Source organism: Clupea harengus, chromosome 24, assembly GCF_900700415.2.
Source record: "Clupea harengus chromosome 24, Ch_v2.0.2, whole genome shotgun sequence".
In the NCBI taxonomy this organism is placed as follows: Eukaryota; Metazoa; Chordata; class Actinopteri; order Clupeiformes; family Clupeidae; genus Clupea; species Clupea harengus.
Window position 1 is genome coordinate 8456530 of NC_045175.1, and position 12690 is coordinate 8469219.

At 44.0% G+C, this 12690-nt stretch overlaps 1 protein-coding gene across 1 annotated transcript; it reads right to left on the reverse strand.

The window, feature by feature from the left end:
* Positions 1 to 1426: 1426 nt before the first annotated feature.
* LOC105901545 (aprataxin and PNK-like factor) lies at positions 1427 to 12124 on the reverse strand. The gene is made up of 4 exons (XM_031562356.2): positions 11692 to 12124; positions 8551 to 8676; positions 7357 to 7403; positions 1427 to 2794 (listed from the first exon to the last, which is right to left on the reverse strand). Exons 1-4 carry the CDS (start codon positions 11970 to 11972, stop codon positions 2763 to 2765), a joined length of 486 nt encoding a protein of 161 aa, XP_031418216.1. The 5' UTR covers positions 11973 to 12124; the 3' UTR covers positions 1427 to 2762.
* Between the last annotated feature and the right edge of the window lie 566 nt (positions 12125 to 12690).

Genomic DNA, 12690 nt, shown 5'->3' on the forward strand with positions numbered 1-12690 from the left:
CTCTCTCTCTCTTTCTCCTCTCCCCCCTTTCTCCTCTCTTTCTGTCGGTCTCTATCTCTCTCTCCATCTCTCTCTTTCTGTCGGCCTCTATCCATCTCTCTCTCTCCTCCCTGTCTGTTGTCTCTATCTTTCTCTCTTCCTCTCTTTCTGTCGGTCTATCTTTATCTCTCCCTCTCCCTTTCTTTCTGTCGGTCTCTCTTTCTCTCTCTCTCTTTCTGTCGGTCTCTATCTTTCTCTCTCTCTCTCTTTCTGTCGGTCTCTATCTGTTACTCTATCTCTCTCTCTTTCTGTCAGTCTCTATCTTTCTCTCTCCCTCTCTCTTTCTGTCGGTCTCTGTCTGTCTCTCCATCTCTCTCTCTTTCTGTCGATCTCTATCTGTCTCTCTATCTCTCTCTCTTTCTGTCAGTCTCTATCTTTCTCTCTCCCTCTCTCTTTCTGTCGATCTCTATCTGTCTCTCCATCTCTCTCTCTTTCTGTCGGTCTCTATCTTTCTCTCTCCCTCTCTCTGTGCGGCTCACACAGTGGGGGAACCAGACAGTACCCCCGTCTCTGATTTAAGGCTGGGCACTTGTAAAAGGTCCGCTGTGTAATTGAATCATTGGGGCAGCACTGCCGACCGCTCAGAAAAAAACAGAGAGGGCACTTTAATAGCAGCCGCCGTTTTGGCGTCAATTACATATTTACGACCTTTACGTCAAGGGCAGGAGAGATTTAACGAGGGGTCGTGGCGGAGAAGATTGGCTCCAGATGCAAAATACTGTGGTTAGGGCCAGATTAGCAACTACAAAGACACATGAAAATGAAATGAATGCTTTGAGGAAAAGATAGAGAGATAGAGATAAACAAACGTTTACAACCTTTACGACCCCAACGTCAAGAGAGATTTATCGAGGGGTCGTGGAGGAGAAGACTAGCAGATTAGCAACTACAAAGACACATGAAAATGAAATGAATGTTTTGAGGAAAAGATAGAGATACAAACGTATTATTGAAAACACAACTATGAAAAGCAAGATTCGAGATCAACAGAAATGCATTGCCTTTGATAAATAGATAAAAACATAAACTACATTCAAAAAACATGCAACTTTCTGCTGCCAGTTTCCATGTCCTTAGAAGGAAGACAGACGTTTGAATGACTTCCAGGGAATGTAGTATCACTGCACTTGAGAAGAGTTTAGATAAAAAAAATGCTGTTGACTGTTTTATCAAAAACACAGGATGTTTACACATTTCTGTAAACTCTGTGAGGCTTCCTCAACAGACATCTCCCAATCTGTCTCCACCAGCCATTTAGTTTCATCTGAGCTATAACGTGATGTCAACAGTCCTGCCAAAGAGGCTTGCTGTGGTTAAAGGAAGTGTATTGTGCCTTCAGGGCACGTAGACCGTATTCAAAGTCATAAAAAACACACGTCAACATCGGTTCTTAGGAAAGTTTTTTCTTTTTGTATTTGTGCAACAGAAACAATACAATAAAAAAAAAACATCAACTTCCATTAAAATGGCATAACATCCATTAAAAAACCATCACAAACTTAGACAAAGGCTGGAATTCAATCAATCTTGTACTGCCTCCTACTTAAATTCACCAAGTTCCATTAAAACGTCCAATTAGTGGCAGGTGGCCATTTTGCCTGATTAAACTCCCTCTCTAAAAATCCAGTGTAGGTTGGTATGTAGCTGGAGGGGTGTGTCAAAGACAGCGAACAGGGACAAAAAAGAACCTTCTAGAAAGGGTTGGCTGCCTCCCGCTGACAGGCGCGACAAAGACAGAGTGAACCTCTCTGAGGCTCACATATATAGGTCATGGCTGACAAGAACACAAGGTGCTTCTCTTTTATTCTTCTTCTTCTCTCACCCCTCTCTCTCTCGCTCTATGTTCTTTCTTTCTTTCGTTTCGGTGCGTCTGGTTCTTTATAGTTCACAGCCTCATGACACCCCAGTAGAGAGAGAGGAGAGGAAAAAAAAAGTTTTGATTCACACTTGCTGCTAATGAGAAATTAACTAAATGCCTTGTTGGGTAACTGTTGCTGAAACTGTTTTCGGCTAAATCATAATGTTGTGTGTAATTAATTGCTTAATAAAACCCACACCACAGATCACTTTATAGCCTTCACAGTAAAATGCCTTGTTCACCTTCACTGACTCTAAGTAACAGTGGTTGAGAAGATTCCAGCCAATCAGTAGCAGAGATGATGTGTTCTGTATTAGGACACCAGCCAATCAGCAAAGCTTGGGAGTGCATCAAGTATGTAGCCATTGGCTGACCAACCTCTGTGACCGTGAGTGACAGGTAGGGAGACCGGCTACCCCTCTGCACTAGCAGTGGTTGTAGCGATCTGCGAAGAGCCGTCCTGGAGGCAGACCAGAAGGTCCAGACTTAACTTGCCTCTCAACATGGCGGTCATGGGCAACTTATTGTATATGATCTATAGGATGTACATAATATATATATTCTTGACCCGTTTCTCCCCTACTTTGCTGAATGGCGTGCCGAACATTGCTCTTGTTCAACAAGCCTTTCGTGGGCATGTTATATCATTTATAGGACGAATATCGAATATACCCTCAACCTATATAATATATATATATAATATATAGGTTATTTCTTCTTTCGGAGAAAAGCCTTGGCTTCTCTTTGAAGTCGTTTGACGTCCTCTTTCCCGCTGCCGCCGGAATCGTCGGGCACGTAATCCGAGTCCTCATCAATGTCCTCCTCGCTGTCATCGTTGATGAAGCTGTCGTCATACGCCTCATCATCATTCGTCGTCTTGGGAGGCAGGCGTCTTGGCTGTGAACACGAAACAGGGTTCGGGTCAGACGGACAGCAAACGGGGACAGATCAGCTGTATCACTGAGTGATCTTAAGGTTTTTTTATTTTTCGTTTTTTTAAAAGGGGTTCAGTTTTTTAAGTAGTTCATAGTTTTCAAAAAATTAAATGCATTAACATATAAAGGACATTTTTAACGCAAGCTGACAGACTGACATCCAGACGGATGGATAATGAGACAAGACAAGAGAGACAGCCAGCCAAGGGCAAGACAAAAAAGAGACAGCCAGCGAGTTGGACAAACAGCTTCCAAAGGGCCCAATCAGCTGGGTAACTGACTGACAGTTACAGTTTCACATGCAATTATTATTGTTTTTTTTTAAGTGGTCCAGTGAAAGGGTTCAATTATGAAGACAGACTCGTTTTTTTTAAATGTCTGTTTGCTGAGGGTGTTCTATTTACCTCTTATTCACTTCACAAAATATAACAAAAATGTCATGATGTTATTTTATTTGATCTGAAACATGTTATTTGTCCAAAGTAAAATAGTTATCAAGGTTATCACCATTTGCTTTGCAAGCGACGGGGACAGACACAGAAACAACTAGGAAGATGGACAGCTAATAAGGAGAAAAACAGCCCAGCCAGCTACTAATAGAAACACACACAAACACATCTAGGGAGACGAGCTAGCAGGGCCTAGAAAAACAAACTGTAGTGACGGAGTGGAACACTTTATTTCCCTGTAGGAAAAACAACACAGAAACCAACATAGAAAGAAAAGGTTCCCTTTGACACCGAACACGGTGGCGTTCCAGAGGAATAACCTGCGACACCATTTAAGGTACCAGTCAACATCAAGCCACCATCAGACCCACAGGTCCAGACCTCCAGCATCAAGCCACCAGCAGACCCAGAGGTCCAGACCTCCAGCATCAAGCCACCATCAGACCCACAGGTCCAGACCTCCAGCATCAAGCCACCATCAGACCCACAGGTCCAGACCTCCAGCATCAAGCCACCAGCAGACCCACAGGTCCAGACCTCCAGCCCTCGTTTGCTGCCTGGGCTGCATGACTCAGATGTCACCGCGAGTGTGAAGCTGGAAACAGAGTGTTCTCTGCCAGAGCCCCAGCCCCAGCCCAGTGTACATCGGTGTGGTCAGCTCAACCTGTGCTGCCCCAGGGGCCCGACTCTATTCAATTCATTTCCAATCAGTTCAAATCCAATTCAGTTCGATCTGTATCGTACGGTGACGGTGCTTGTGTGTGTGTTTGCCTGTGTGTGTGTGTGTGTGTGTGTTTGCCTGTGTGTGTGTGTGTGTGTGTGTGTGTGTGTGTGTGTGTGTGTGTGTGTGTGTGTGTGTGAGGGGCTGGAACATGAAGAGGACCCACATGTCCCCCCCAGGCTCTCTAGGCAGCTCCATGATTGCACAGATGGAGCACACTGAGCTTTGCTTAAAGGCCACATGGAACCTGTTGATGGGAACACAACGCCCACCATCACACACACGCACACACACACAACTAACACACAACGAACACACATGGTGCACAGAAGCACTCCACACACACCAGTGGATACAGAAACAGTGCGCATCAACACACACACACACACACACACACACACACACACACACACACACACAAAAACACTAACCACTATCATCCACTTAACCTTGAGAACTCCCACTGCTGTCAGCGTGTCCCAGTGGACATCACTGGTGAACCCAACCTTTATCGGCAGACAGCACACAGTCCCATACATCACCATCATGAAAGCAGGACATCAGAACCACAGCGATCCCTCCAACTCGCTAAACCCCTTTTTCTTTCCCCTTATTTCTAAGAAGTTGGTAAGTAGTGAAAGACATAATTAACATTTCTGAACAACCTTCTGATTTTGTGCTATTAGTTAGTTTATATAGTTCATTATTGTTAGATCGAAGTCTTACAGTTTGTATTATAATTGTTACTGTTTCATCTCAGTTGTTTTTTAATGTCAGCTGGGATAAGAGCAACTGTTAAATGGATAGGCGAGTGTGTAAACTTGAAAGTCAAAAGAAAATTATGATCTCTTTCAGAGCAACGCAATTTTCTAATAAAAAACACAATTAAACATTATATGTACACTACACACACACACACACACACACACACACACACATATATATATATATATCTATATAGTGAACATTTCATGTTTAATTGTGTTCTTTATTAGAATATATATATATATATATATATATATATGTTTGTCTTCTCCCAGCTACAGTGGGCAATGCCAGCCGCCTGAGGAGAAGCAGAGGAAGCTGAGGGGGGGGGGGGTCCAAGATTTTGTGGCCTTCATTTTATTAGTTATAATGCTGTTGCATGTTTGAACCAATAGACGGCATTCTGAGCTAATAAATAATGCAGTTCTGAACCATTTAGTGGGCCTAATGAAAGAAAAAAAAAGACTGTGATAACAAATGATAACTGTTATCTGTGATAGGCTACTGTTATAAGTGATAACTGTGACAACAAATTTCTCTGCACAAGTGAGCAATATGCAGCAGGCCTATTCAATTTCCTCTTGGATGTTATTTCTCAAACAATGGTCATGTTGTATTTTTTCCCTTTTTAATTAAAATATTTAACACAACCTCATACCTGTCAAGTGTCATGTTTCATCACGTTATTTTTTCTCCCCACGTCTGACGTTTGAATGCAAGCCCAATGACATGATGTGATACCAGGACTAGACAACTGTTAAGACCAAATAATGGCGCTGTGTTCGCTTCTTTATCATTTCATTCAAATCTAGTCAGTGGGAGAGTTGTATTAGCCTATTATCATTGCGTAGGCCTATGTGTGGACACTGTAGAAGGCTGTCGCGGACTTCAAGCATGAACTTGAGAATATCGGACATGTGCACACTTGACAGGTAGGCCTATGATTCTCTGATAATATGCATCATACTGTGTTCGTTACCTGTTGCTCCTTGATGTCAATATTGACATTGCACACTGTGCAGAAAGCATGGTGGGGAAGTCTGGAAGAACGAAGGCCTGGCCATCTCTCCCGGTAACTATCAATGATTTTTTGAGGTGCATGCAATCTTTTTTTTTTCCCGGTGGTTCTGCCATGGTAGCATACTACAAGAGTTTGTCTGAAATTAGTAATATCAAAACACCAAGAAAGCGTAACGTCAAACCATTTGTAACACAGCCGAGACACTTAGATCTATTTGCCATTTTAAATCGATGTCGAACATGAAGACCGCATGGTTAACATCGTTGGGCTAAAATTGTATTCATTTAACGTCTTATCTCTGCATTACTCGTCAGTTTACCTTTCAGTGATTTTTAACTTGGTTTAATGTCCTCACTTGAAGAATTGGCCAGATGTGGGCGAGAAGGGAGAGTTAGGTAAGTATGAATGAAAAATCGCTAACTGAGACCTAAACAGCGTTTGATTCTACTGACTGCAGAGTAACCTAGTACTCTCTGATTTCGAGGGTCATGCAGAGGATAGTAACGATAGTAACGGCAAGGGGTCTGTGATTGATCAAACTCCTCTTCTGCTTCTTACTCTGCTGCAGCTGCCCATGTACGCCTTGGCGACTCGGCACAGAACCCGTTGAAAGCCGGCAATGCATTATTGAGCGTTACGCATACTTTTAGAGCATCAACTCGTACCAGCGTACTTTGATGTCAAAATCCGTGCCAGGTACGCAAAATGCGTACATGTTGGCAGGTCTGTATTTGGTCTGCCAGCTTTGAAAACCTTTTAATATTTAACTTTTTAAAATTTCTATTGGTTTGGAGAGAACAATGTCAGCGCAGGTCACATCCACCAATAGGCCTATTTTTAAGATCTTAAAAAACAAACACGAATTGCTGTCAAACGGCACAGATGACCAATGCTTTATGTCAAGTTCTGGGCGTGTTTCAGGAGTAAGGCTGGGCTAATTTCCTTCGATTCTCGCTCAGCGTACAATCAAGCAATTTCAAAGAACGTCAAACTTTCTCTCCACGATTGTACTCTCGACAGAACACCAAGGTCCCCACACAACTAAGACTGATTAAACTGTCTTTTACACCTCGGTTCATCCATCCTCTCCTCCTCTCCTCTCCTCTCCTCTCCTCTTCTCCCCTCCTCTTTTTCCACCTCCTCCTCCTCCTCCTCCTCCTCTTGGCTGTCAGTGATGTGTCGCCAGCACACATCACAGAGCCGGATCAATGGGCGGTTGGCTCGTGAGTGAATGTTAATCAGGATACATTGGCTGTCTGCCTTGATCTGCCCCCTCTGTCTTCAGTCTGATTAATGTATTCTTTTACCCAGCTTCTTTACGCCCTCCACCCCACCCCTAAATACACCAGCCCCCCCCCACCCCCACCCTACCGCCCACGTGCCTAACAACCTGGCAGTAAGTGAAACACAGCACAGTATAACAAAACAATGTGATCTGACACAACACAACACAAAACAACTCAACACAAAACAACACAACACAACTCAGCACAACACAACACAGGACCCCCGTGACCTACAAAAAGCGAAATGAAGGCAAGACTCTCTTACACAAGTCTAAGACTAACCTGGAGGCTTGGTGTGCTTGTACTCCTGCCTGTGTAGTGGGTTCTTCCTGCAAATACAGTACATAGCATAGAAGGGTCAGGGGTCAAGGTGAGGCAAGGAGACAGCCACACACTTCCTGCTCAGAGACACACACATGACAAAAACACACACATATACAGTATAACCAATGAATGCATCTATACACAAACACTTCCCCAACACACACACACACACACACACAAATGGGTATCTCTAATTAATCTTAACAAGACCACACACACACACTTTTCACTATTTTTTGTCATGTGTAAACACACATAAAACAGTCTTCATGCGCATGCACGCACGCACGCACGCACGCACACACACCCACAAACACAAACACCACACACAAACACGCACACACAAACACAAACACACAAACACAAACACACAAACACACAAACACACAAAGTGATGCACGGCCCACACTGCGTTGCGTGTTGGTCAACCTTCCCGAGAGGAAGCCCCCCCCCCGCGGATGTGTCGGTAATTACACAGCTTTGTCACATCTCTCAGCTCCCTCACACGACAGGTCACTCATGCCCCGAGACCCGAGAGCGGAGACCGCCGCACTGCACCATGGGACATGGAACCATCTCCTGAATTAATCAACGGGGGCAATCTTCTCACAGCAAATTTGTCTTCCAACTTCTTCAATCACTTCTGACAAATCCAACATGGAAGATGTTGTTGGTAATCAAGAGACAGGTTGATGTGTTTTACAATAATGCGAGAACTCATCGAAACACTGACCAATCCTATTACAAAGCTTTAGAAGGTGTTTTTCCAACTGGACAGTGTTAGATATTGGTAGGTTTCACACACTAGGCCATATCAAGGGCCGTGTTCCTTGTACGTCGCTTTGGATAAAAGCGTCTGCTAAATGACTAAATGTAAATGTGTCAAGGGACTGTCCTTTGTCTCAGCCACACCAGGAGGTTGGTGCCGAGACTATTAACAAAGCTTCGCATATCACTTCAATCCTGCCTTTCGTCTGAGCCACGACTAAAGTATATTAGCATTTAGATGGCCATGGTCAGCAAGACCCTCTCTGCCTGGCATTCAGACCTTTCGTATCCCCTTCCTTGTACGCCCCCACCTTACACCTTTAGCTAGACCCCCAACAAAAAACACTCGCTGCACCTTTAAGCTGCACCTTTAACCTTGCCTACCGGTAGCAGTCGGTGCCGAACGGGCACTCTGGGCGGTCGTCATCCTCATCCACTTCCTCCTCTGCTTCTTCCTCATAGTCGCTGTCGCCAGGGTGACTGCTCTCTCGGAAGTGGATGGGGTTTTTCCTGCATGAGAAAAAAAAAAAAGAAAAAAGATGTGCAATCCCAATATTAACACAATCCCAATCCCATCAATGGGCGCTCGGCTCGTGGGTGAATGTTAATCAGGATACATTCGAGCATTAAGTTCAAGTCACTTATGCTTGCCTACAGAGTGCTTGATGGTTCTGCTCCCACCTACCTAAATGCTCTTGTAAGGGCAAATGTTACACCCAGGATGCTGCGCTCTTCTAGTGAGCGTCGTTTGGCACTTCCGTCTGTGCAAGTACGGCCGTCCAGACTATTCTCATTTGTCGTTCCACGTAGGTGGAATGAACTGCCTAGCACTACCAGAGCAGGGGCGTCCCTCTCTACCTTTAAGAAGCTTTTGAAAACCCAACTCTTCAGAGAGCACCTCCTTTCCTAACTGGCACTTCGACTAGTGCTTAACTTGCAATTACAGCAGTTACATTTCTGCACTTCTTTTTCTTTTATATTTCATTTTTTTATATTTCTTATGTAAAGTAGTATTTATTGTTACACCAGGTTCTATTGCTCGTAGCTTTACTATTCTCTCTCTTGTACGTCGCTTTGGACAAAAGCGTCTGCTAAATGACTAAATGTAAATGTAAATCCCAACATTAACACAATCCCAATCCCAGCATTAACACAATCCCAACATTAACACAATCCCAATCCCAGCATTAACACAATCCCAGCATTAACACAATCCCAATCCCAGCATTAACACAATCCCAATCCCACCATTAACACAAAAATGTAATGCACACATAACGGAACTACATATTGCATTTATGGAACCTATTGAATATGTAAAGAGATAATGGAGTTAATGGCTATATGCTGCTGGGTAGTGTAGTTTTGGTAATGGACGTGGAAGGCCTTTCTGCTTATCTCTGGTAAACATAACATACACAATAGCATGCATGAAGCAATGAAGAAAGCACTGCTCTCACAGACCTACCTGCAATATTTAAAACATTTTTAATATTGTATTGTTATATACAACTTGGCGCTGGATAAAGGTGCTATCTAGTGGATCTTGGTCATATTTAAATGTGCTGACACAAAAAAAAGTTGTGGATAGAAGGATGAACAGATGAAGGGAGAGCTGGATAGAAGGATGAACAGAGAGGTGTGATGAACAGATGAAGGGAGAGGTGGACAGAGTGATAGCCTCACGGCAGAGGTTTTTCATTAGAGCGCTGTCCCCCCTAATTCAAATCTGAGACCCAATGCGATGTATCTGTGTGTGTATGTGTGTGTGACAGAGGGACAGAGAGATTGAGAGTGTGTGTGTGTGTGAGGGAGAGAGAGATAAAGTGTGTGTGTGTGTGTGTGAGTGAGCGAGAGAGAGAGAGAGAGAGAGAGAGATGGAGCAACAGAGAGAGAGAGAGAGAGAGAGAGAGAGAGAGATGGAGCAACAGAGAGAGAGAGAGAGAGATGGAGCAACAGAGAGAGACATGATAAAGTAAAAGCAGGATGTGTGTTTGAGAAGAATGGGGGTGAAGCGTCTGTTTGTGAATGTGTGCATGTGTGTGTGTGTGTGTGTGTGTGTGTGTGTGTGTGGTGTGTGTTTGTGCATGTGTGCGTGTGTGTGTGTGTGTGGTGTGTGTTTGTGCATGTGTGCGTGTGCGTGTGCGTGTGTGTGTGTGTGTGTGTGTGTGTGTGGGGGGGGGGGGTCTCTCAGGACTGGCATCAATAAGACGGTAAGAAGTTCACCACACTACATCAGCATTGTGGAGAAAACAAATTACAACAACCATGCTGATTCCAAATCCTTTGGCAGACTAGCCGGACTGGTGAATTGATTTCTGATTTCTTAATCAAGGCATCCGAATGCAATAAACCAAACAAATTAACCCAGGACAGACTTCAATTGGCATAAGAGCGATTCATTATCCTCTGATAGCGTAACCCGAGCCCAGCACAGCAAACAGAAAGGAAATGTGTTAATTCCACCCGAGGCCACTGCACCACATAGGGAATGCATGCGCGCATTAAGTGATCAGTGGTGACACAATGTGAAGTGGTTCAGCCTGGTAAACATCTGCCTGGAATACAACATAACATACTGCCACTTGCGTCCGCCGCAATCTACATTGTTGTGAAACCGCTGAAGGAGCCTAAAGGTTGTCTGCGATGTGAGAGACTGCGGTCACAACACTTTTGTTATGTCCAAGTGGGAACATGGGCCAAAAAGGTTTGAGGACCACTGGACTGAAACGGCAGGCCAGTAACTGCTGCTTCGCTCTCACTGCCTCTCTTTGAAACTGAAGTCTTAAGCTATAAAAGGCAGACATGAAACATGAAAAGTATAAAGACTAACTTCATACGTTCAGTTTGTTATCAAAGATAAGAGTGTATGAAAACAAAACACACAAATACATAAAAACACACACACACACACACACACACACAATCATTCCATGGGAACCAATTTGAGCTAACTACGATACACATCCTTCCGCTCTGAGAAAGAAATGGGTATGAAAAATACCGGCTTAAGAAAAGCATGCACCCTACAGATCTTTGTGAAAGTATAGATCTAAGAGTTCCTCATTGCCTTGTAAAATATAACCCTCAATTCACAACACCTTACCCTAATTAAACACTGGTGATCCCACCCTTCAAAGGCCCCTGTACTGCAACTGGTAGAACAAAGTCCTAATAACACCAAGGTCATGGGATCACACAAACTGATGGTAGAATTTTTTTTTATCTGTACTCTACTGTCAGTGAATTTCAATAAAAGCCACTTTTAAACGAGATGATTTGAACACTGGTATATGGTTATTTTTATTATTATTAATTTTTTTGTAAATGTACTTGTGGGACTTTTTAGCTTTTATTTTGATGAAGAGAGGACTCAGGACCCCGTGGGCACTTGCATCCCCACACAGCAAGGGGGCGCTACCACTCGCGCCACAGCTCAGCTTAACGCACATGGCAAAGAATGCCACCACTGCTGCCACAGCTCCCCCCCCCGAGCCATTTTTGTGAATGATACAGGAGGTTTACCTGTAGCAGGAGCTGCCGTAGGGACAGGGAGTCCTTCTCGTCGCGTTCCCTCCGGAGCATCCTGCAGCATTGTCCCTACTATTCACCTTGTTCGTAACCTTCGATGTTTTGTGTCCGTTCTGGGACGATGGCTTGTTGCGTTTGGGATGGACTGCCCCTTCTTCATCGCTTGACAGAACTCTGGATGAAGTAGTGCCTGGTGCTCTCACACGTTGCTTCACCTCCTCCTCCTCCTCCTCCTCCTCCTCCTCCTCCTCCTCCTCCTCGATTCCAGTCTCCATGGTGTCAGACTCCTCGCTCACCCTATCTTGGGCAGGTGCCACCCGTTTGGCCCGTCTGACAGGTCGAGGAGTTGACGAACCCTGAAGTGGAAAACACACAGAAGTAGACAATGTATAGACGTAGAAATAGAAAGACCGCAGAAGTAGAGAGTGCATAGAAGTAGAAAGTGCATAGAAGTAGCAGTACAAAAAGGTGTGAGAAGCTGTGTAAACAACACTAATGGTGACAGGTACTACAGGACCAAAGAGAAATATGAGAAATGTTAGATGCCTGAACACTTCTTGGGTGATCTCATATTTGTTTTTGGAAAGTTCATAAGCATGGGCAGAAGAATCGCCACTATGTCCACTGAACCCCTTAAAGTAACACTACGCAACAATTTGACCCTTTTTGAGGTATGGTTTTATAGGCATCTAGTTTTGGTACCATCTTCAAATTCATTTTGATAGGATATGGTCATGTGAAGGACAAATAAACACCGGTGTCTTTCCCACTAGCCATCCAGGATATGCCCTATGTAATTCTGTGTTTCGGGCTGGAACACCTTGCAAAAATGGGAAAAAAAAGCTTTCACAGCATGACATTGCCAGCTATACTGCCAAAAGACACTAGCTAGTGCGTTGGCAAGCTTCTATCACTGTAAACTGGGCTGTTGGTGGTGTTTGCAAGGTTTTTGCATGCCTTTTAGGTAGTTAGCTTGCTAGTTTTGGAACAGAA

What these genes read in the sequence shown, in the direction of transcription:
- LOC105901545 (XM_031562356.2), bottom strand. Translation starts at nt 11,972, where the DNA reads ATGGAGACTGGAATCGAGGAGGAGGAGGAGGAGGAGGAGGAGGAGGAG. An exon ending in TTCGGCACCGACTGCTACCG is followed by an intron (nt 7,404 to 8,550) that starts GTAGGCAAGGTT and finishes CTGTATTTGCAG; the next exon opens with GAAGAACCCACTACACAGGC. An exon ending in CAAGCACACCAAGCCTCCAG is followed by an intron (nt 2,795 to 7,356) that starts GTTAGTCTTAGA and finishes TCGTGTTCACAG; the next exon opens with CCAAGACGCCTGCCTCCCAA.